General features: G+C 36.7%; 1 protein-coding gene across 2 annotated transcripts in view; it reads right to left on the minus strand.

The window, feature by feature from the left end:
- Positions 1-22,377, minus strand: part of ZNHIT6 (zinc finger HIT-type containing 6) — a 54,019-nt gene extending 31,642 nt beyond the window's left edge. The window contains exons 1-6 of one of the 2 annotated variants that reach the window (XM_025362261.1): positions 21,974-22,356; positions 21,549-21,856; positions 20,363-20,428; positions 20,170-20,276; positions 19,999-20,084; positions 16,090-16,193 (exon numbers count right to left, since the gene is read on the minus strand). In XM_025362261.1, the coding sequence (XP_025218046.1) occupies positions 16,090-16,193; positions 19,999-20,084; positions 20,170-20,276; positions 20,363-20,428; positions 21,549-21,856; positions 21,974-22,204 (902 nt within the window). In that variant the 5' untranslated portion in view covers positions 22,205-22,356. Of the gene's footprint in view, positions 1-16,089; positions 16,194-19,998; positions 20,085-20,169; positions 20,277-20,362; positions 20,429-21,548 lie in introns of both variants that reach the window. The other variant, XM_025362250.1, reaches the window with a different exon arrangement.

Below are 22,377 nucleotides of genomic sequence, written 5' to 3' on the forward strand. Positions count from 1 at the left end.
TCTGTAATTGAAAAAGTGTATATTTTTGCCTTAATAGTTTTATTTCTGGAAATTTATCCCAAGGAAAGAATTGGTCAAATAATAATATATATATAAAATGTCCACTGCACCACTTTATATAATAGAAAAAAATTAGAAACAACCTAAATGTACATCATCAGAAAGTTGATTAAATAAATCATGGTAGATCTACATAATGAATTTTAAGTAGTCATAAAAGATGAGGCAGAACTTCATGTACTGATGTGGAAAACTGTGCATGTTGAATGATAGCCTTTATATTTAAAACACAGGCTTATACATATATTGGCAAGTATAAAGACCATACCCCAAACTTTTAGCTATGATTATTTCTTGACATTATAAAAGGACTTGACTTAATTTTTACCTACGAATATGTCTGTATTATTAAATAAATCTTCCACATAATGATTTGTGGGATTTTTTCCTTTTTTGAGACAGGGTCTTACTCTGTCATCTGGGCTGGAGTGCAGTAGCAAAATAGGGCTCACTGCAGCCCCGACTTTCTGGGCTCAAGCAATCCTCTCACCTCAGCCCCTACAAGTAGCTACCACAGCTGACTGATATTTTTTAATTTTAGTAGAGACAAGGTCTTGCTGTGTTGCCCAGGCTGGTCTCCAATTCCTGAGCTCAAGCGATCCTCCTACCTTGGCCTGCCAAAGTGCTGAGATTACAGGTGTGAGCCACTGTACCTGGATGATTTGTTACTTTTTATAATCAGTAAAGTCAAAGATGCATTCATGGGGCACACACAGGATGGTGGTGATAGAAAGGACAGGAATAATTTTAACATTCTCTTTGAATTTAAAAATATTTCATTATTAGAAGTATTCATTTAAGAATTCTCTTTTGCCTCCTTTGAGAAAAAAAATATATGTTTCTCTTTTTTATCTTAGAAACCAGTACCAAACCAGAACTAGGGTTACTTATCTAATCATTTTGATAGTCTCAAAGCTATCTTCCTATGAAATATGCCACAACTAAGAGTTACAAATGGAGGCTAAACTCTAAGAATGAAGATTTCTAATACAAAGTTTAAAGAAGCTTGAATATTTCTGTTCTTTTTTTTTTTTTAAATCACCAATTCTCATCCCACTCCAACACTGATGAACCAACATATACCCAAAGAACACAAACGAGAGCTCACTAGACATTAAGGACAAAGAGACCAACAAGGAGATGAGTCCAACACGGACTTCTTTTTAGGGCAGCAAGTCAATCACCAACGCTGGGCACTGCATTTTTCCCTCCATTTCACAATTTTCATATGAAAGCTTCCTGTTCTTTATGGACACTGTACATAGCAAGAAGGCTCAATATACTATAAGGTCCAGAGGTAGGACGGGGGAGAGGTTAAGTGGACTTTGTGTTTGAATCCCATTTTAATAATTTAGTTCTTAACATGTTCTTCAGCAAGAGACAATCTCTTTGTACCTCAGGCTTCTCATTGTAAAACAGGGATAACAATGGTATTTCTATCACAATTAAATGAATAAATAATATATCAAGAGTTTAGAGGCTGGGCATGGTGGCTTATGCCTGTAATCCCAGCACTTTGGGAAGCCGAGACAGTTGGATCACTTGAGGTCAGGAGTTTGAGACAAACCTGGACAACATAGTGAAACCCCATCTCTACTAAAAATACAAAAAAAAAAAAAAAAATTGCCAGGATTGGTGGCGCACAATTGTAGTCCTAGCTCCTCAGGAAGCTGAGGCAGAAGAATCACTTGAATCCAGGAGGTGGAGGCTGTAGTGAACCGAAATTGTGCCACTGCATTCTAGCCTGGGTGACAAGAGTGAGACTATCTCAAAAAAAAAAAAAAAAAAAAAAAAAGAGTTTAGAACACAGTACTCAAAAATGTTGCTGTTATTATCAAATACCGACAGTGTCTTTACAGAGTATTTTGCCGGGATTTCATAAGCAAACTCTATTCACATTAAACTTAGTGTTTAGTGGCTAGAGATGAAACTAGAAACATTAATACCAGGTTATATATGGCCCTGAATGCCCTGCTAAGCAGTATGGATTCTATCCTGTAATTAATGCACCAACAACAAAGGTTTTAAAGAACAGTGAAATGAAGGGCTTACAGGGAGATTCATCATCCTACTACTTAACTCTCCTAATAAGTGTTTCCATAGTATATCCAGGACATTAACGTTTTAGCCCTTGTTTATAGTTATTAAGAGAAGTATTTCCAACTACTTTTGAGAATCACATTGACATATCATGTCAGTTCAAACATACTTAAAATTTTTACTTCTGATTTTTAAGCACAGGTGACTCCATGAGGTAAGCTAAAGCTAAAACACATGTCTGTTTTCAGAATAGTGTATCACTAATTACATTAGAAATTTCTACAGGTTCCATCCTGGCCAACATGGTGAAACCCCGTCTCTACCAAAAATACAAAAATTAGCTGTGCATGGTGGCATGCGCCTGTGGTCCCAGCTACTCGGGAGGCATAGGTTGCAGTGAGCCAAGATCATGCCATTGAACTCCAGCCTGGTGACAGACTGAGATTCCATCTCAAAAAAGAAATGTCTGCAGGTTATAAAAAAACTACCAGTAAATTGTTTTATCAGAGAGCACAGCAAGTAGCAATAGTAAACAACAATAGTTTGTTTTAAAAGCTTTTTCTGTCAGGCATGGTTCTAAATATATGTATTAACTCCTTTAATCCTTATAATTCTATGAGGTAAATGTTATTATTATTTCATTTTACAGATGAAAACACTAAGGTAGAGAGAAGAAAGTCACTCCTCCAAGGTCATTATTCAGCTGGAAGTAGCAGAGCTGCTGGGATTTGAGCCCAGGCAGTGCTTCCTCGTAACTCTAGAGTCCACATTCTAATCTGCTATATTATTATGAGCTTTCTAGAACTGAAAGTTCAAAAATAAACTATGTATTTTTCTGTACTGAGAATTCAAGTGTATCTCAGTTACTTTTTATTTTAAATATTTGCCTCCATATTTTAAAATCATTTTTAAGAGGTATAGTAGACATTTTGACTATCTACTTAGCAATCATTCCCCACCTGTCACCACCATCCTTCGTAATCCATAATCACACCTTAATGAATGAATTCTATGCCAACCCTCTAGGAGTGTACCTTATGACTTAAAAAAATCAACATGCTTTCCTGGACACAACGGCTCCAGATTGGGAAGATTACGTAGGCAGCCTAATCATGGTGAATTTCAGGTTTTCTGTTTAGTAATGTTGGGAGAGAAGCACTCTGTCTGGATATTTACTATAACCCAAACTGTTACCAGCAATATCCTATGACTATGAGGATCACATGGACACCATAAAGGATACAATGACGAATCAGGAAAAAAAAAATGGGTCCTTGATGATATAACCAAGTTGTTGTATCTATTGAAGTCCATCTACCTCTGAACATTCAGTTATGAGAGCCAAAATGTCCTTTGTATATAGTTCAAATCTGTAAACCGGATATTCAATTTCATGCAATATAAAGCATCCTAACTGATAAAAGGGATTGATACAAACATTTCTTCTATGTTTGTCTTTCATTTATAAGCAATAGAAAAGGAAGAGACACTAAAATTGTCAACTGGTATGACATCTGGAAGCAGCAAATAATACCTGATGAAATTTCAGGAAAAAATTTTGTTCTATTGTCAGCTATAAAATCTCAATTTAGAGTCGAAAGAAACTCTACCAAATTCTGAACTCTTCAAGAAAAATACAAAATCTATAAAATATCTACATAATCCTTCATTCACAGGCATTTAATCTTTTAAAATGTATTCTAAGATGAAAATTTGAAGTCTCTCAAAAATAAATGGAATCATTCCTTATAAAAATAATCTATTTTATTAGGATTAGTACCATGATAAGTGTTTTTTGGAAGCATGAATACAAAGAATCTGTTTAGTTACTTGGTATAGATTAAAATGACTAGAATTTGGGAGAACGAAAACCATAATTTTATGTCTCACATCATTATGTAAATACTTTGGAAAGTAATAGTTATATATCATATTTTTGCAGTTTTAAAAATTAGTACCACTACTGCATGAAAATAATAGGAAACAGGTTAACTATGTGGTATTGGCTTTAGTAGAAAGTATATTAAGAAAATGGATATAGCAGGTGAAGACTGAAATGAAATGAAAAAGAACCTTTTTACTTCCAATAATTGAGTACTTAAGCAGTTCTCAACTGGGAGTGGCTGAGAGTATGGGGACAATTGGAAATGGCTGGGCAGTTTTGGTTGTTCCAAGACTAGGGAGCACTTGAGGGATTTAGCAGGTAGGGGGCAAGGAATGGGAAATTCCTGTAACGTATGGGAAAGCCCCACACAACAAAAAACCTGTCCCATTCAAAAATGCCAGTAGAGCCCCTACTAAGAAACACTAGAAAGTAGAAAGGAGAGCAGATATATGCATACCAAAAATGAATACCAGCACTAAATGCCCGCATCTGTTTCGTATTAACTGCAGAGAAAATATGTACTATAGGAACCTAGGCAAAAGAGACATAATGGAGAAGATGAGCTATCATGTGTACTTTCACAGATGGCTAGAAAATAAGGAAGAAAAAGACATGCTAGGATTTAGAATGGTGACCAGCCTGGGAACATTTAGTTGAATACATTAGGAAATAAGGTGGAGAGAGACTATAAAGATCCACATTCAGATATGGATCACTCGTATGAACAGGAAGATTTCCTGCTCAAAGTATGACTCTACCTAAACTCCCTGGCATGGCAGAGTGGGCCTCTCTCCAGCCTCATCTCCTATCACTCACCAAATCCCCACCAAACTACTTACATTGTGCTAACTTAGCTACACTATGCTTTTGCATATGATATTCTCACCTCCAGAACCATCTTTCCCTCTGTCTAGATAAAAACCTAGAAATAAAAACTATTTCTCATCCTTTAAAAACATGCTCAAATTCTATCTTCTCTAGGAAGTTTTTCCTGTTCCCTGCTCTCAGTGAGTAACACTTCTCTTGAAAGGCTGGGGCAGGGAGCCCTCCTCTGTGCTACCAAACCCTGTAAGTACTCCATCACAGCACTAACTATACTATGTTTAAGAGTTTGCAGTCTTGTCTGCCCACTGACTGAACTAATAATTGAGAATAAGGTCAGTGACTTATCGGCACACAAATCAGTGGTTTTCAGGTAGAGGTAAACATCAGAATCATGTGGTGGTTTTTAGAAGTAAAGATGTCCTTGGCTGGGCGTGGTGGCTCACACCTGTAATCCCAGCACTTTGGGAGGCCAAGGCGAGCGGATCACTTGAGGTCAGGAGTTTGAGACCAGCCTGGCCAACATGGTGAAACCCCATCTCTACTAAAAATACAAAAAGTAGCCAGGCGTGGTGGGGCTTGCCTGTAATCCTAGCTACTCGGGAGGCTGAGGCAGAAGAATCAATTGAACCCAGGAGGTGGAGGCTGCAGTGACCTGAGATCGCGCCACTGCACTCCAGCCTGGGTGACAGACTGAGACTCTGTCTCAAAAAACAAAAACAAGAAGTACAGATGTTCTAAGGCTCTATAAATTAGCAAGTTCTGCTGGTCGAGCCCAGGTATCTATAATTCTGTATTTTGAAATTGCCTCACAGTTAATTCTGACATGCACTCTAAACTGAAAACCACTAGTCATAAAACTGGTACTATTACTGTCTCCATCTTACAGGTAAGACAACAGGCACAGGGAAACAAGTAACTTGCCAAGAAAACTTCCTTACAAACAAAGATTAAATTAAATTATGTTATGTCTAATAAAATATAAACATTCAAGAAATACTAACTATATTGTTATTCCTCCTTTAAAAAGCAAATACAACGAAGAAGACTTATTCTGTTTTGTTTAATGAGGAATACCTGAAATGAATTATATTTCCAACTGCCTGGGAAGTAGCAACTTCAAATGAGAGGGGGATAAGAAGGAGTTAACCTCAGGCTATGGAATGGGGTACAGACAGTACAAGACTCAAAAATGAGATGACAAATTTCATCTACTGGCAATGCTGCCTATGCCCAATTGAGATATCTCTGAGCTAATGACTTTTGTGGGCACAGAAGCTTAAATGATTCTAAGTAGGTGACCATTATGGTGAGAACAAGTTTTAGAGAGGTGTATCTAACAGATAGGCTGGGTGTGCTGGCTCATGCCTGCAATCCCAGCACTTTGGGAGGCCAAGGCAGGTGGATCACCTGAGGTCAGGAGCCTGGACAACATGGTGAAACCCCAGCTCTACTAAAAATACTTAAATTAGCAGAGCATGGTGGTGCAAGCCTATAGTTTCAGCTCCCTGGAAGGTGGATGCACAAGAATCATTTGAACCCAGGAGGTGGAGATTGCAGAGCGCTGAGATCGCACCACTAACTCCAGCCTGGGTGACAGAGTAATATTGTCTCAACACCGGGCACGGTGGCTCATGCCTGTAATCCCAGCACTTTGGGAGGCCAAAGCGGGTGGATTACCTGAGGTCAGGAGTTCAAGACCAGCCTGGTCAACATGGTGAAACCCTGCCTCTAGTAAAAATACAAAAATTCGCCAAGTGTGGTGGCGTGCACCTGTAATCCCAGCTACTCAGGAGGCTGAGGCAGGAGAATCGCTTGAACGTGGGAGGTGGAGGGGGTTCCTCAACAGTCCAGAGTGAGATAAGAAGGGCCTGCATAGGACACTACAGCTGATAAATGCTGCGGTCAAGGAGACAGTAAGAAAGGGACACATTTTAGAGGCATATCACAAAGGATGGACTTGGTGACCGGGAAAAGTCTTCCTTAAGTGAATCAGTTCGGGAACCTCAAGATGATCAAGTGTTTGGCTTTCCACTTCTATGAATGCTAGCTAATTACTGCTGTGGAAAGTTATACGCTGTGATGCTGTGTCACAAGAACTCCCTTACCACTGTCTGCATGGCTGCAGTGAGTAAAAGCCCAACTGGGGAACCATTAGGATTCTATTCTTTCACAGTGTTTTTTCTAAATCCTTGATGTTGTTCTGAAATTCTTCCATCAAACCATATCAAAGCTATTATGGCAGAGAAACCGCAGAGCTAAACATTTCAATCAGTTGACAAGTCTGTACTGGGCACCTATTATATCATCCCCCAAAGCTCACAGCAAAATCCACTTGTCTCCTCATGACCACAACTGCTAAACCGATCATTTTATTTTCCTTTACTCTTTCCTAAAGCCAATTTACAGCAAAGTACAAACTTATACTATTTATATTTATAGGATACCATGTTAAAAAAAAAAAAAGTCCTGTGCTTTTAGAAGTACATTACCACATAACTTTTTAAGGAAAAAAGTGCTACTGGCATTAATACAGGGGTAAATAGGTATATTACTGCAATATAGTAAGGATGATGCAATTTTATCCAAAGAACAAAAAGTAATTTTTTGAATTCATAAAAGGTTTGTTATTTCTTTACAAGAGGGACATCTAGTGGCTAGCTTCTAAAACAGATTGAAGCTCTTAAATATTAAGTTGTTTAGCAATAGGCACACCTCTATTATCTTCATATTGTATGTAAAAACAGACACACAAACACAGAGCTAAAGAACCCTAGGTCAAAAGGATAAATTGAAAAGTTAAGGACTTTCAGTTCTAAGCTGTTAGCAGTAGAAGAATGGTAAGTAGAAGAACTGGATTGTTTAGAACTGAGGGCCAATATCGTTTGGAGACAAACGCAGGGATAAGAAAATTGGATCCATATCTGAGGAAATGGATGGTTAGTCCACAGAAAAGAGTCCCAGCAGACAGCAGTACCAGACTTACACAACTTCAGATACTGGGATTATTTACACGATGAGAAGTGTTTTAAATTACTGAAGAAAAAAAAGGAAGCTTACAACGTGAGTAAGGAATACAATTCTGTCTAAAAGACGAGAAAGATCAGGGAAAGAAACAGAGCTTCCAGGGAAAAATAAACTAAAATACAAACAGTGCATAGGCTAAAAATATGATTAATTAGACAACTGAGGAGAGAAAGTGACTTGGACAATATAGCTAAATAAGTTACTCGGAACGTAGCAAAGACAAAGAAATTTAGATAACTTATTACTTTTCCAGAATTCTCATATTTAGACAGCAGAACAAATCTCAAGGAATAAAAATAAAAAGAAATCACACTGAGACACACATCATAGAAACTGCAGAACTCCAAAGACAATACTGAATATTTTCAAAGCAATCAGAAGAGAAAAGAAGGAAGACTATGTATAAAGCAACAGTGTTCTCAATAGTGGCAACAGAAGTGAGAAGACAATGGAATATATAAATTAACTGAGTTCTAAAATAAATGTCAACTTAATATATTTCACATGAAGCTAAACTATCATTCAAAAGGGGCTGGGCATGGGGGCTCATGCCTGTAATCCCAGCACTTTGGGAGGCTGAGGTGGGAGGACTGCTTGAGGCCAGGAGTTCAAGACTAGCCTGGGCAACATAGCAAGACTCTGACTCTATTTTTTAAAAAGTAAAAAACAGATAAAAAACAAAAGTAAGAGTGAGCTGTCTGACTATACATGAAATTTTGAAACAGGCAAAAGAAATGTACAGGGGAAAAAAGGACAGGCTGTTTCTAAGGAAGAGAGGAAATGACAAGAAAAACCTTTCTGGGGTGATGGTAATGTTCCATTTATTCACAGGGACTGGATTATACAGGTGCATGTATTTGTCAAAACTCAGCAAATGTATATACTTAAGATTTGTACATTTCATTACGTGTAAATTTTACATCAATAGACAAAAATGCAAACTATGGAACTCTAGTTAATGATGCTTAAGTATTCAGGGCCCAGTAGAGGGATGCCTGCATTTAGTTCGAAATGCACCAAAAATAAAATGGATTAATGGATGGATAAATATCTGATAAAGCAATTATTGTAAAATATTAATGACAGAATTTAGGTGATGGGTATATACACATTCACTACAAAATTTTCAACTTTGTTTTATGTTTCAAATTTTTCATAATAAAATATTGGAAAAAACTTTAAACAGGCAAAACCAATCTATAAAATTGAAAGTTAGGGGAGATAGTAAACTTGGGAGGTGGTGGTAGGTATTCCCATGGTCGGCAGTAAAGACTTCTGGGGTGCTGGTAATGTTTTTGACCTTGGTACATTAATGATTTGTGTACTTTTTTGGTATGTATTGTATTTCCATTAAAAAATGAAAATAAGATAGGCGCGGTGGCACATGTCTATAATCACAGCACTTTGGGAGGCTGAGGTGGGTGGATTGCCCGAGCTCAGGAGATCAAGACCACACTGGACAACATGGTGAAACCTCCTCTCTACTAAAACACAAAAAAATTAGCCAGCATGGTGGTGGGCACCTGTAGTCCCAGCTACTCAGGAGGCTGAGGCAGAAGATTTGCTTGAAACCAGAAGATGGAGGTTGCAGTGAGCCAAGATTGCACCACTGCACTCCAGACTGGGTGACAGAGGGAGATCTCAAAAAAAAAAAAAAAAAAGAAAAGAAAAGAAGACGAAATACAGATATTTTAAGATGAAAACTGAAAAAGCATATTTTTATAAGACCCTCACTAAAGAAATCTTAAAAAGGAGAACAAAATGATCCTAAAAAGAAGGTCTGAAAAAATGTTTAAAAAGGGACAAAAATACTGCTATATATGTGGGTAGATTATACTTTTGTCCATTTTACTGATGAGGAAAATGAGATACAGAGTTAAAGCCACAAAACCAGTAAATATCAGAGCTGGCATTTGAAGCCACTATATATTGTTCAGCTTCAGAAAAAAACAAATAGTTGATTAAAAGAAACAGAGATCAAAGAGACATTTCTCCCATGGTTATATACATGGAGACCACTTGGTAGTCTTGGTAGGGCATGTAATGCCCTTAAAGAAAGTTCAGCAAGATTCTAAGAGCTATTTCTTAGCATGTCCTTAATCAACGTTACCAGCTTCAGTCCAAACTCTATCAGAGGGGACAAAACAACATGGTTCAGGCCGGGCGCAGTGGCTCACGCCTTTAATCCCAGCACTTTGGGAGGCCAAGGCAGGCGGATCACAAGGTCAGGAGATCGAGACCATCCTGAACATGGTGGAACTCCGTCTCTACTAAAAATACAAAAAATTAGCCGGGTGTGGTGGTGTGTGCCTGTAGTACCAGCTACTTGGGAGGCTGAGGCAGGAGAATGGTATGAACCCGGGAGGCAGAGATTGCAGTGAGCCGAGATCGTGCCACTGCACTCCAGCCTGGGCGACAGAGCGAGACTCCATCTCAAAACAAACAAAAAACAACATGGTTCATCTATGAAGTTTTTCTTATCTAACAGACATACAGTATATACCAAACAGAACTCATATATTTAAGCTGATTCCCAAAGGGATTCAGATCCAAAGAATCGCTAATTTATTACCGTTTTTTTTTTGTTTTTTTTTTTTAAGACACAGGGCCTCACTCTGTCGCCCAGGCTGGAGTGTAGCGGTGCAATCATGGCATTCACCATCACACCAAGCTAATTTTTAAATTTTTTGTGCAGATGACGTATTGCTTTACAACCACCAATTTAAAGTGAGCTTCCTAATCTTTCAGACAATTGTTTTAAACTCCAATTCTTTTTTTTCACTGAACATGTCATGGATAGTATTCCATGACAATACTTCTACGTCTAATTGTTTTTGCTTAATAGCTGCATGGAATTCCATGGTATGAAGGTGCCATCATTTATTTAACTCAGTCCATACTGAAGGATACTTTAGGTTGGTGCCAGTTTTTGCACTACTAAAAACAATATTGCAATAGATATATGTGTACATATATCTCATTTGCAGATCATCTACAAATATGTCTGTAGGCTAAATTCCTTGAGTACTTATTTATAACATTTTAAGATGTAATATACATTTTATACAATAAAATATATAACATTCTGAGAAACATTACCAAATTGCCTTCTAAAAGGACCATACCAATTTAACTCTCAAGAACAATGGAAGAGAAAAACGGCCTGGTTAACCCATATCTTCATTATACTAGATATTATTAATGTTTATCAGTCAAATACTATGTATGTAGACATATCTTTCTATGACTATCTATTCTTATCCTCTGCCCCTTTCCTAATTAGTTGCTAGTCTTTTTTTCTTAATAATGCATAAGCACTCTGTGTCATATATGTTAAAGACTTTTTTGATCCAGTCTTTTGACTTTATTATGGTCTTTTTTTGCCATGTAAATTTACTAATTATTTTCCTTTCGGCTTCTGGATGGGATGTTTCTTCTCTTCAAGATTATGAAAATATTCCAGTATTTTTATTTCATTTTAAGATTTTGATCCACCTGGATGTTATTTAGTAAAAGATTCAGCATTTCCTCTCAAATGGCAAGCTGTTTCAACTCCATTTATTAAGTAATTATTTGTATTACTTTGAAATGTTACTTTGATCATATACTAGCAAACCAAATATACTATTTATTTTCTGTGATCTAGTTACAGATTTCTAGGCCAACAACACAAAACTACTATAATTTCATAAATTTTAATGAGTCCAGCCTCATCATTCTTCTTTTTTCAGATTTTCCCAAGCACTTCTGCCATGTTATTCTTCAAAATAAACTTCAGTTATTTATGAATTGTCTTCTCAATAAATAAATAACAACAAACAAAATCCCACTGATATTCTGATTAGGATTGCATCAGACTTAAAAGATCACTTAAGAAACAATATTGAGCTTTTTAAGAATATGGCACTTTTTTTCTAAACTAAAAAAATATAACTAAAATAGGCACTCATACTTTCTTGATGAAAGTACAAAGTGGTAATGTTTTATGGAGACAATGCAGAGTTTTTCTCAAAAGTTTAAATACATCTTTTAAGTCATTCAGGAGAAATTACATTTTCTTCATATAGGTCTTTCATATTTTTTTCAACAAATTTGATTAGCACTGGGTGGAAGTGAACATAAAACTATAGACTCTACAAAGAGATGAATGAGGTAAAGGAATTACCTCTGAAAAAGCCACTATTTTAAAGTAGCTTGGGATCTGCTCCAAAATAAGCAGGACAGCCAACATTTCCTTATCAAGCTTCTCTATTTTTAACAGCGAATGTCAACCTTGCTTTGGCTCAACTTATATAAGCCTCCCTGAGCTTAACTTTATTGATTACAGCCATCCACTATGACACTCCTGCAAATTCCTCTAAAATAGTCCTCTAAAATTCATCCCCATTGCATACATTTTTGACTTCACAGACTTCACCTCACTTTGACTATTCAGTGAAAATTGCAGTACTTATTCTTAGAAAAATTCACACATCACATAATTTCACATATAATTTTAGGAGAGTCAGTGAAAATGCCTGCTATAAAGGGTGTCTGGATTAGAATGAACCTATTCCAGTCAGCTGCTACAATCACCTGCAGATAGGTCTACAGAGTAATTCAGGTACAATGGCACATTCATCACACTTCATATGGGGGCTTTTAAATTTAAAACTTAAAAAAAAAATGTAGACTTTATAGAAAAGTTACAAAAACAGTACAAAAGATTTTTCATTCAGATTCCTCAAAAGTTAAAACATTTAAATTTTAAGCAACATTAACTTGAGATTTTGACTATACTGCAGTTCAAGTTGCTTAAACAAGCAATCAATTTAATACCTAGGGCATATTAATAATAATCTTAGAACAAGACCAACTTCTCATATCAACAATTCCCAAATCTCCAAAACTGAGAGATTTTTAACTCCTTCAGCAGCAAAACCTGAGTCAGTCTACAATCATTATTTACCCATTATAAGGTAAACATTTATAGGTTTCACTGCACAAACAGTACTGTTTGATTACACAGTGCTGTCCCAGACCTATGAGGGGTGAATGGAATATATAGTAAATGTGGCATATTCCTAAGAATTTCAGTGAAGGGAATGTAAACCTTCAATGTCACTGTATATTATTTACTATGTGCCAGGTACTACTTTAGTTATTTTTAATAATTCATTTAACCCTCTCAATAACCTGGTAAGTCAGATTTTGCCCAAGGTCACCTAATGTATAATCAAACAGTAGAGGCAACATGCAAATTTACATTGATCAGAGACAAAGTTATAACCAACTTTTGAAAGTTATTAGAAAAAAGTATTGAAAACTAGTCTCTTAGAATACTGGGGGCATGGGAGCTGAACAGAATTCTTTGAAAAAATTTCATTTCCCCTTCTTCCCTCTTTCCAGCAAATACCACTGCAATCATCTAAAACCTTGCTCATTTTCATGTGTTCATTGTATCTTATTGCTCAGCTGATAAGATACAAATATCTCAAAGTAATTCTAAATGTCTTTATTTTTTTCTCTTAAAGGTGAAGTATAAGACACCAGAATCCTGATTCTGTCTACATTATATTAATTATATAGACCAAGAAAAGATTAGAACTATACATTCAATAAGTACATCTTCTGTATTTATCTAAATCAGTGGTTCTCAAATGGGGGTGATTCTGCCTCCTGCAGTGGACATCTGGCAATGTCTTAACAAGAAATAAAAAATCCAAGAGCTCAACCTCTCTAATAAAGCTGCCCACAAAAAAGTTTGGTAATATTCAACAAAAGTTAAGGTATAACTAAAATAGGCACTCATACTTTCTTGATGAAAGTACAAAGTGGTAATGTTTTATGGAGACAATGCAGAGTTTTTCTCAAAAGTTTAAATACATTGTACTCTCTAATCCAGTAATTCTGCTTTCTAGGAACTGATCCTACAAAGAAAAGTCATGTAAGCACACAAAACAATTTGTTCAAGGCTCTTTAATATTGTGTTATTTATAATAATTAAAAACAAGACATAAAATAAGTGTTCATGAATATGAGAATAATTAAATGAAACAGGATATAGTCAAAGGTGGAATATCCTACTTAAAAATAATGAGGCAGATTTGCATTAACAAGAAAAGAGGTTCATAATATATTGCTAAATGGAAAATCTAGCTGCAGGAAAAAAGGATGTGCATTTATTCATAAAAAAATTAATGTTTAACTTGAGCAGAGTCATGTCACTTTATATAGTTTTAAGTATTTTATATTATGTCTTACTTTATTACATGAAAAAAAAGAGAAAACATGATTAGAAGGAAACGTTACGAAATTTTATTAGTGGCCAACTCTAGATAGTGGAATTACAGGTAATATTTTTCCTTTAAATTTTTAATGATACAGATGTATTATTTTTACAATAGCTACTATAAACTGATTCCTTCCCACATGCCACTTACTGCCTATGTGAATGAATACACTAAAAGGCCACAACTCTATACGGCAGCTATCATGAGCTCCATTTTGCAGATGGCAAAAGACTAAGAAAAGGATTCTAAAGCCTATTATTACATACTATGTTGCTAATCTCCTCCTAGGAAACACTAAAAATTTAAGAAAACCAATCCCAAATCTCTATAAATTTATGAACAAAAGACTAACACAAGAAGAATCTGATTTGCCATTTGCAGAGACCCGGGGAGTTTCAAAACAACCACAAATATACTAAACCTGGAAAATATACTGAGTGTAATATTCTTGGTAAAAACTTTCCGCATACATTCATGTATCTAGAGACACAAAAATGTTATACTTGAGGCCATCTGCTTTTCATTACTGAGAACTAATCTCTGATTACAATCATTCTGAATGGTTTCTTTCATAAAACAGGAACACATTTTGTATTTCAGAAGGCACTAATCAGTTACCATAAACTTCTAACCAGTTACCAAAACTTCAAATTATGTCAATTTCTAAATATGTCAGTTTCAAAACACACAAAAGAATCATCTCACATTTGATAAACGCAAGACATTACTTCACTTTTTTTTTTTTTCGAGACAGGGTCTCATTCTGTTGCCCAGACTGGAGTGCAGTGGTGCAGTCTTGGCTCACTGCAACCTCTGCCTCCTGTGCTCAAGGGATGCTCCTACTTCAGCCTCCTGAGTAGCTGGGACCACAGCTGGGTGCCACCACACCTGGCTAATTTTTGTATTTTTAGTAGAGATGAGGTTTCACCATGTTGCCTAGGCTGGTCTCAAACTCCTGGCCTCAAGGGATCCACCTGCTTCAGCATTACTTTTGGAAGGTAACCAGGAAAAATGAAAAACCATTTTTACAAATATTTACGTCTTATATAAAATAAATGGATAACGCCATCTTCTAATTATGTTAACAGCTTTGAAAAGGTAGAAGTTTTACTAGAATAATGATAATTCTGATGGCTTTGTCTTTTCAATTTTTGGAAGAGTACAACTGGAAAGGCACCGTAGAGCTGACCTGGGTCAACTCCCCATATCATACAACTGAGGCCCAGAGAAAGGAAGGTGATTTGTTCAAGGCCTCACAGTTACTAAGAGGCTGGAAAGGGAGGGACTCCCTTAAGTTTTTAAAAATCCTAAATGCAAAATCTTGACTTCTGAAAGGTATTATCTGATAATTTAGTTGGCTTAAAGTACTTTGGGATCCTGTTCTCCTTTGTACTCTTGGGGCCTTTTCAACCAACATTTTCAGACAGCAGCAAACTAATCTCTGTTATATTATCTGTACTCAAGAGTTCAAAGGCCCCTTCTCCATTGACAGCTTTTAAATGAAATCTTATTTGGAAACCCAGTGGAGAAAGAAAAAAGCAGAGTTGCCTTTAAACAGTACAGAAGTCCTGCTTTTACTTGCTTTGTCCTGGAAGTCCCTGAAATACTTTCTTGGTATCTTAGGTCTCAAAGAAACAGTTTATTTCTATTGTATGAGAGTGTTCTAGGGCACTGCTACTCAAAATGTTTCTCAAACAATCAGCATCACTGAGGAGCTTGTTAGAAATGCACAATATCAAACTCCAACTCAGGCCTACTAAAAAATCACAAGCATACTTAACAAGACGCCTAGGTGACTGGTATGCACCCAGATATTTATTAGAGTTACATGACATACAATTGCTACAGTTATCTTGTCATGGACCAATAACAAACAGTTTAGAGAATCACATTTGGGGTAGTAATGCTCTATAGCAACCAAACCTTAAAGAATGATCCTGATCAAATCAGAACACCTGATATACTAAAAAGTTAGAAACTTACTTCTTATCAAAAAAGGTTGAATTCTCCTTCCTCTTGGTGAATCCATTGGGTAGAAGTTTTAAGTTAATACCTTGCCTTCGGGCACGATTTTTCATAAAGTACATCTAACAACCAAAACCAAACAGACAAATTAATTTTTAAATTCCTTAAATTTAAAGAGTGAGTAAAACAATGTTCAATAATAGTTAAGATTTACTGAGAACCTAAGTGTTATAACAGCTCTAAGCAGTAACCTCATGTAATCTTCACAATGACACTATGAGAATAGGTATTATCATCTCCATTTTAGCAATAAGAATTAGTGAAACCCCAAAATCATACAGCTATTCCAGAAAGACAGAACCTGTACTCAAACCCAGGTCTGTCTAATTCCAGAGCTTGTGCTTTTAACCCATATGTTCTATGAGCCAAAGAAGAATTTAATGGAGATTAAAACAAACAAAAACACAGGTCATTTGGCAATCACAGGGGCTACCTACACAATTCTTGATTTCTTTTACTGATGGTTTTACCAGTTAGCTGTATATATATATCTCTGATTTTATTACTAGACAGCTCACTAAAGGGAAGAGCCATGGCATTGCCTAGTACAAGGCCTAGCTTAAAGTAACCACTGTTGTGAGAAGCACAAAATGGGATATGAGAACATTCTGGCTCTGACATGTGTTATTATATTGACCACTTGGGTTGATTAAGCTAAACTGGGCAATTCCAGAATTATGAAGGAAGTAATACCAGATTTTTATTAAGTCAAGGAAGAAGAAAGATCACTCAAAGAAAAGGCAAAATATAAATGCAAGTTTTTTGTTAAGTGAATAGGGATCTAGAATTTGCAATGTAAAGTCAGAATCAAGTCATAAGCCAAGGGAAAGGATGGGTCAGCTATCACCGGCTAGGTAAGAAAATGTTTTAATAAATTACATGTAATTTTATAATTTAGAGGACTTTGGTTTCAGTGATGGTAGTGATTATTATAAATATTATAACAGCAGTGACCAACCCTCCTAATACACCTTCAGGGTAAGGGTGAACCAGAAACAATCTCTACTTTTAGAGCAAGCTAGGAAACTTGTATGGTTACACTGAAACAGAGGAAAAAAGAAAAAAAATTCATTAGCATTTAGGGCTATGGGCCATCCCTTGCTTAGATTCGCAATTATTTTGCCTTGAAAACAGCACTGAATAGCCATACTTTAGAAAAAAGGAAGTGGGAGGACTTAATCAGATAAAAAGTTTCAGTAAAAAACCACAGTAATTGATAGAGCATAGTATTGGCGCAGGATATACCAGTAGGCCAACAGAATGGAAAAGACAAGGCCACAAAATGACCCAAGCACATAGGGATGCTGATATATGACAAAGGTGGTCCTACAGAGCAGTAGGGAAAGGATGAACTTTCCAATAAATGGTGCTGGGAAAAGTGGACTATCCATATGAAAAATTAAATGGGAACTCCTCTGTACATGATACCAAAAATCAATTCCAGTTAAAGACATAAGTGTAAAATACAACAGTATGAAGCTTTTAGGCAATAATTATGAGAGAATAACTTCCTAACTTCATGGTAGGGATGGAATTTCTTTATAAACATATAAACCTACTAACTATAAAGGAAACAAATGATAAATCTGACTACATTAAAACTAAGAACATCCATTTACCACAAGACACTATAGAATGAAAAGACAAGACAGAGACTAGAAGAAGATATTTTACAACATAAAACCAACTTGCACTAGCATCCAAGAAATACCAAGAATTCTCACAAACCAGTAAGAAAAATAAAGCTGACCAATGAAAAGATGAGCAAAAGACTTCAACAGGCACTGCATAAAAGAGGAAATACAAATGGCCAATAAAGTATTTGAAACGTGGTTCAATCTCATCAGGAATTAGAGAACTGCACATTTAAAACCACAATAAAATTACACAGCTAACAGATTGACAAAAATTTTTAAAGTCTTACCAAACTAAGGACTGGTGAGAATATGACAACAGGTACATTCATACACTATTGGTGAGAGTGTAAACTAGTATAATCACTTTGGAAAATGTTTTGGTAACATTTAGGCAAATTGAAGATATGCATACCACACAACAAAGCAATTCTATTCCCAGGTATAAACCCTACGAAAACATGTTCACATGCATACTATAATTCATAGACAAAAGTAGTGGCATTTTTTCTAAACCGTTTTTTATTCTTACAGAAAATCCAAAATCCATAAAAAAAAAATGCATACACATACTGTGGTACAGTCCTAAGATAGAAAAAAATATTAAGAAATGAGAAAAGATCAGGGAAGGGCATAAGAGGGTGGCATGGAACTTCTGGGAAGCCAGTAATGTTCTAATTCTAGACTGGGGTGGTAGTTACATGAATATTCATTTTATAACTATTCATTAAACTGTGTATTTCCATTTTGTGATTTTTAGAAAATATACATGCTATACTTCACAATTAAAAAAATTATAAAGTAATTTATCTTTAGGTAGAATTTTAATTATGCCTAATTAAGTTTGAGGAAAAATAAGAGTTGCTATATGAATAATTTTCTTTCAGATATGTGTGATGTAATTATGTCTGTACCAATAATACCAATAAAACAAGGTGTTTAAAAGGTATTAAAATTCTGCAACTCCAATACTAAAATCAACACAATTCCAGGATACGATTTAACCACACCATACACGAATTTCTACACCAGTTGCCAAAAAATTCCAAATATGTAAACTTTAATTTTGCATAGTATTTAAGGAATTAAAAAAGGAATGTAAGAGTATGAAAACTGAGTATATTAGAAGAGCAAGTCTTGTTAGCTCTTCCTTCAAAATCAGAATCCAATCCCTTCGCAATAATTCAAACAGTATAACCAAGCCACTATTATCTCACAAGGACCGTGGGAAGAGCTGCAGAATTTGTCTCCCTACTTCTAGTCTTCCACTCTTGCCCCCCTAAAGTTCACACAGCAGCAAGAGCGGTTTTTCAAAAGGCAAATTTAAGTTCAAAACTCTGCCATGGTTTCCATTTGCACTTAGAATTAGAAACCCTCACCAGTTTCTTTTCTTTTTTCTTTTGAGACAGAGTCTCACTCTGTTGCCCAGGCTGGAGTGCGGGGCGCAATCACGGCTCACTGCAGCCTTGAACTTCCTGGGCTCAGGTGATCCTCCCTCCTCAGCTTCCCAAGTTGATGGGACTACAAGGGCACACCACCACATCTGGCTACTTTTTGTATTTTTTCATGGAGACAGGTTTTCATCATGTTGCCCAGGCTGGTCTTGAACTCCTGAGCTTAAGCAATGCTCCGGCCTCAGCCTCCCAAAGTGTTTGGATTACAGGAATGAGCCAGTTACTCTAACTTCATTTTCAATACTCTCTTCCTCACTCACTATGCTTCAGTTACCTTGCCAATCTTTTAATTCCTCAAACCAGACATCCTTGTTTCTGACTCAGGTCTTTCCTTTTACTTTTGTCCCTACTTGGAATAATCTTCCTCCAAATGTTTACATGACAGCTTCTTTCTCAGCATTCAGATCACTGCTTACATATCATCTCTTAGAGAAGCTTCTCCTGACCACTGTATCAAAAATAGTACCCTGACAATCTCTCCCCAACAAAGACCATTTTCATTCTCTCTTTAATCTCTTGAGCCTTCTTTATCTTCTACATGAACTTAACTCTATCTGAAACTACATTTGTTCCTCCACTCATCTCCTCTATCTCCCACTAAATACAACTCCACGAGGGGACAGACTTTGTTTGGGTCACAGCCATATCCTTAAGTAATCAGAACAGCTCTACATCATGGTAGCCACTTAATATATATTATTTGGTAAGTTAAAAAAAAAAAAAAGAATCTAATTGATTTGAAGGACTTCTAACTGGAAGAAATTAGGAAAAAATCTTACATGTTTATTGCTTATTGGTCTTTTCAAGAAAGCATCTCTAGAAATATGGTCCGCTGTTCTTGCCACATCTTCCAAAAATCGATAATCTAAAAATTTCAAAACAGAAGAATAAACAAATGACATACACCAATGGCCAGAAAGCCTCAATTTGCTATGCATAAAGTGGCTTACCACTTAGGAGATTCACTTCAGTAAACTGTTGTATTGAAACGTATGCAGTTTTATCTCGAACTCCATTACATGTCAGTTCTGCTTTGTGTTTCTTTACACAGGGCAAACTGAAAAGACAAAGGGGAAGTACTTTTATACTTTAGGGTAAGAAAGGTACAGATACAGGTTAAAAGGTAGGAAGTTACATGTATACCTGCAGGAATATCGCATACAACGTGGACATCTGTACTTTGCTTCTTCTGTACCACAAGTTTCACACCTGCAAAAGCCCACATGTAACATTAAATTATCAAATATTAACTCTATTTATTTATAAACTTAGAATGTCCCAACTTATAAACTCAGTGACAAGTAACTCTGAAAAAATATTTGATAGCTGTTGAACATCATTTGAAAATTCTTCTCTATGAAACCTTCCCAAAACAACTGCATTTCCAATGTTGTTAGTGACATGTAACTCAGGAAAATGTATTAAAATTTTTAAAACCCATCTCGCTTTTGACTTCTTTTTTTACTCTAATCAGGGAATGAGATTATTCACTGATATTTTAACTTGTGATTCCTGGAAATGCGGTAATGATTGTATGTGTGTGTATCCAGGAGTCCAATCCATGAGCTATGTTTAGATATTTTTAAAGCACACACTAGAAAAAGAATATAAGGCCAAGTGAAATTTAGAGAGTAGTAGTAGCATCTTTTTTCCTGAACTCCACACCTAATCTAGAATGAGCATCAAAATAATCTATAAATGCCATGTAACCCATCATCTGTCCTCAACTGCTCTTCTATGCTCTTGGGATACTGACAACCAAACTACAGTTACTTATATTTAGCCCACTGTGTTCTAGACGGTAATATTCCCAAGAATCTGACTACTCTTATTTCCTTTGTCACATGATCCACACACTAAGGAAATTAAATCAAAAGCAATAAATATTCACAGCACCCATGCAGAAGCTTGATAATTGAGGTCACGTGTAATTTTGCCTAATTTTAACTTACTCTACGTTGTCATTGTTGGTTTTATTAGACTTTCTCATCTCTATTCTCTCTCAAAGGAATACCGAGTAAAGAGCATATTAAGTCAAGCCAGATCCAGTTCCAAATGATCTTTTGGTCCCCAGAATTTTCACTTTCCTAACTTGCCCATTACCCAGTGGACACTACCAACTTCATATATTTTCACTGAATTTGTTGTGTTGTCATCCACAACACCCTCCACTTCCCAACCCACCCCCACGAACGCCGTCTGACTCCAGAAACCCAAACTTGTGCTTATTTTTCATTATTCCACCTTCTCCTGATAGTGTGGTTTCCTTCACTCTAGACATGAGGATTCCACAGCTTTCTTCCCCTAAATGGAATTCCCCATGCCCTACCTTGACATGGCCAGTTTCCGCTTGCAACCCACCGGGTGATTTATCGGAGGCTCTTCTTTCACCTTTGTATCATCCACGGTTTCTTTCTTCAGGAAATCCTTCTCTTCTTTTACACACTCTCCATGCATCACTTCCTCTTTTATGTATTGACCAACAAACTTCTCCTCCTGTTTTATCTCCGAGTTATCCTTCTCTTCCTTCACTTCTGACCAGTCCATTACCTCTTCCTTTACCTTCTCTTCCTTTACCTCTGGGTCACCCACCTTCGCCTCTTTTACCACTAAACTACTATCCGTCTCCTGCTTCACCTCCAATGCGCCTGCGTTCTCATCCTTCACCTCAGGCCTATCCTCCACCTCCTGTTTTACCCACTGGCCAGCCAATCTGCCTTCTGTATCTGGCCAGTCCATAATTTCTTGCTTCACTACCGTTAGGTCCATCGGTATTTCCTCTGGCCTTTGTCCACTTCCTTTCTCTCCATCCCCTATCTCCTTCATTCCTGTCAGCCCTTTCCCCTCCTCTCCGCCGCCGACCTCCTCCGCCCGTGCTAAGTCCCTGACTCCTTCCCTGCCAGGCTCTGGACTTAGCCGCACCCCCTCAGCTACGCTGTGGAGACCTCCCCCAGACTTCCCTTCATTTTCAGCAGCAAACTCCATCAACTCACAATACTTGGCCTCTGTTGCCACTCTATCCTTCAATGTGGCTGCTGCACACCAATAGGAGGAATTAGCGATCGGAATACCTACGGCGGCCCACGTGCGGAGCCAAGTAGCCAAAAGCCCGGAATAGTCAGCTTGACGCGACTGCTCGAATCGCCGTAAAGCAACGC

This window comes from Theropithecus gelada, chromosome 1 (genome assembly GCF_003255815.1).
Source record: "Theropithecus gelada isolate Dixy chromosome 1, Tgel_1.0, whole genome shotgun sequence".
Classification (NCBI taxonomy): Eukaryota; Metazoa; Chordata; class Mammalia; order Primates; family Cercopithecidae; genus Theropithecus; species Theropithecus gelada.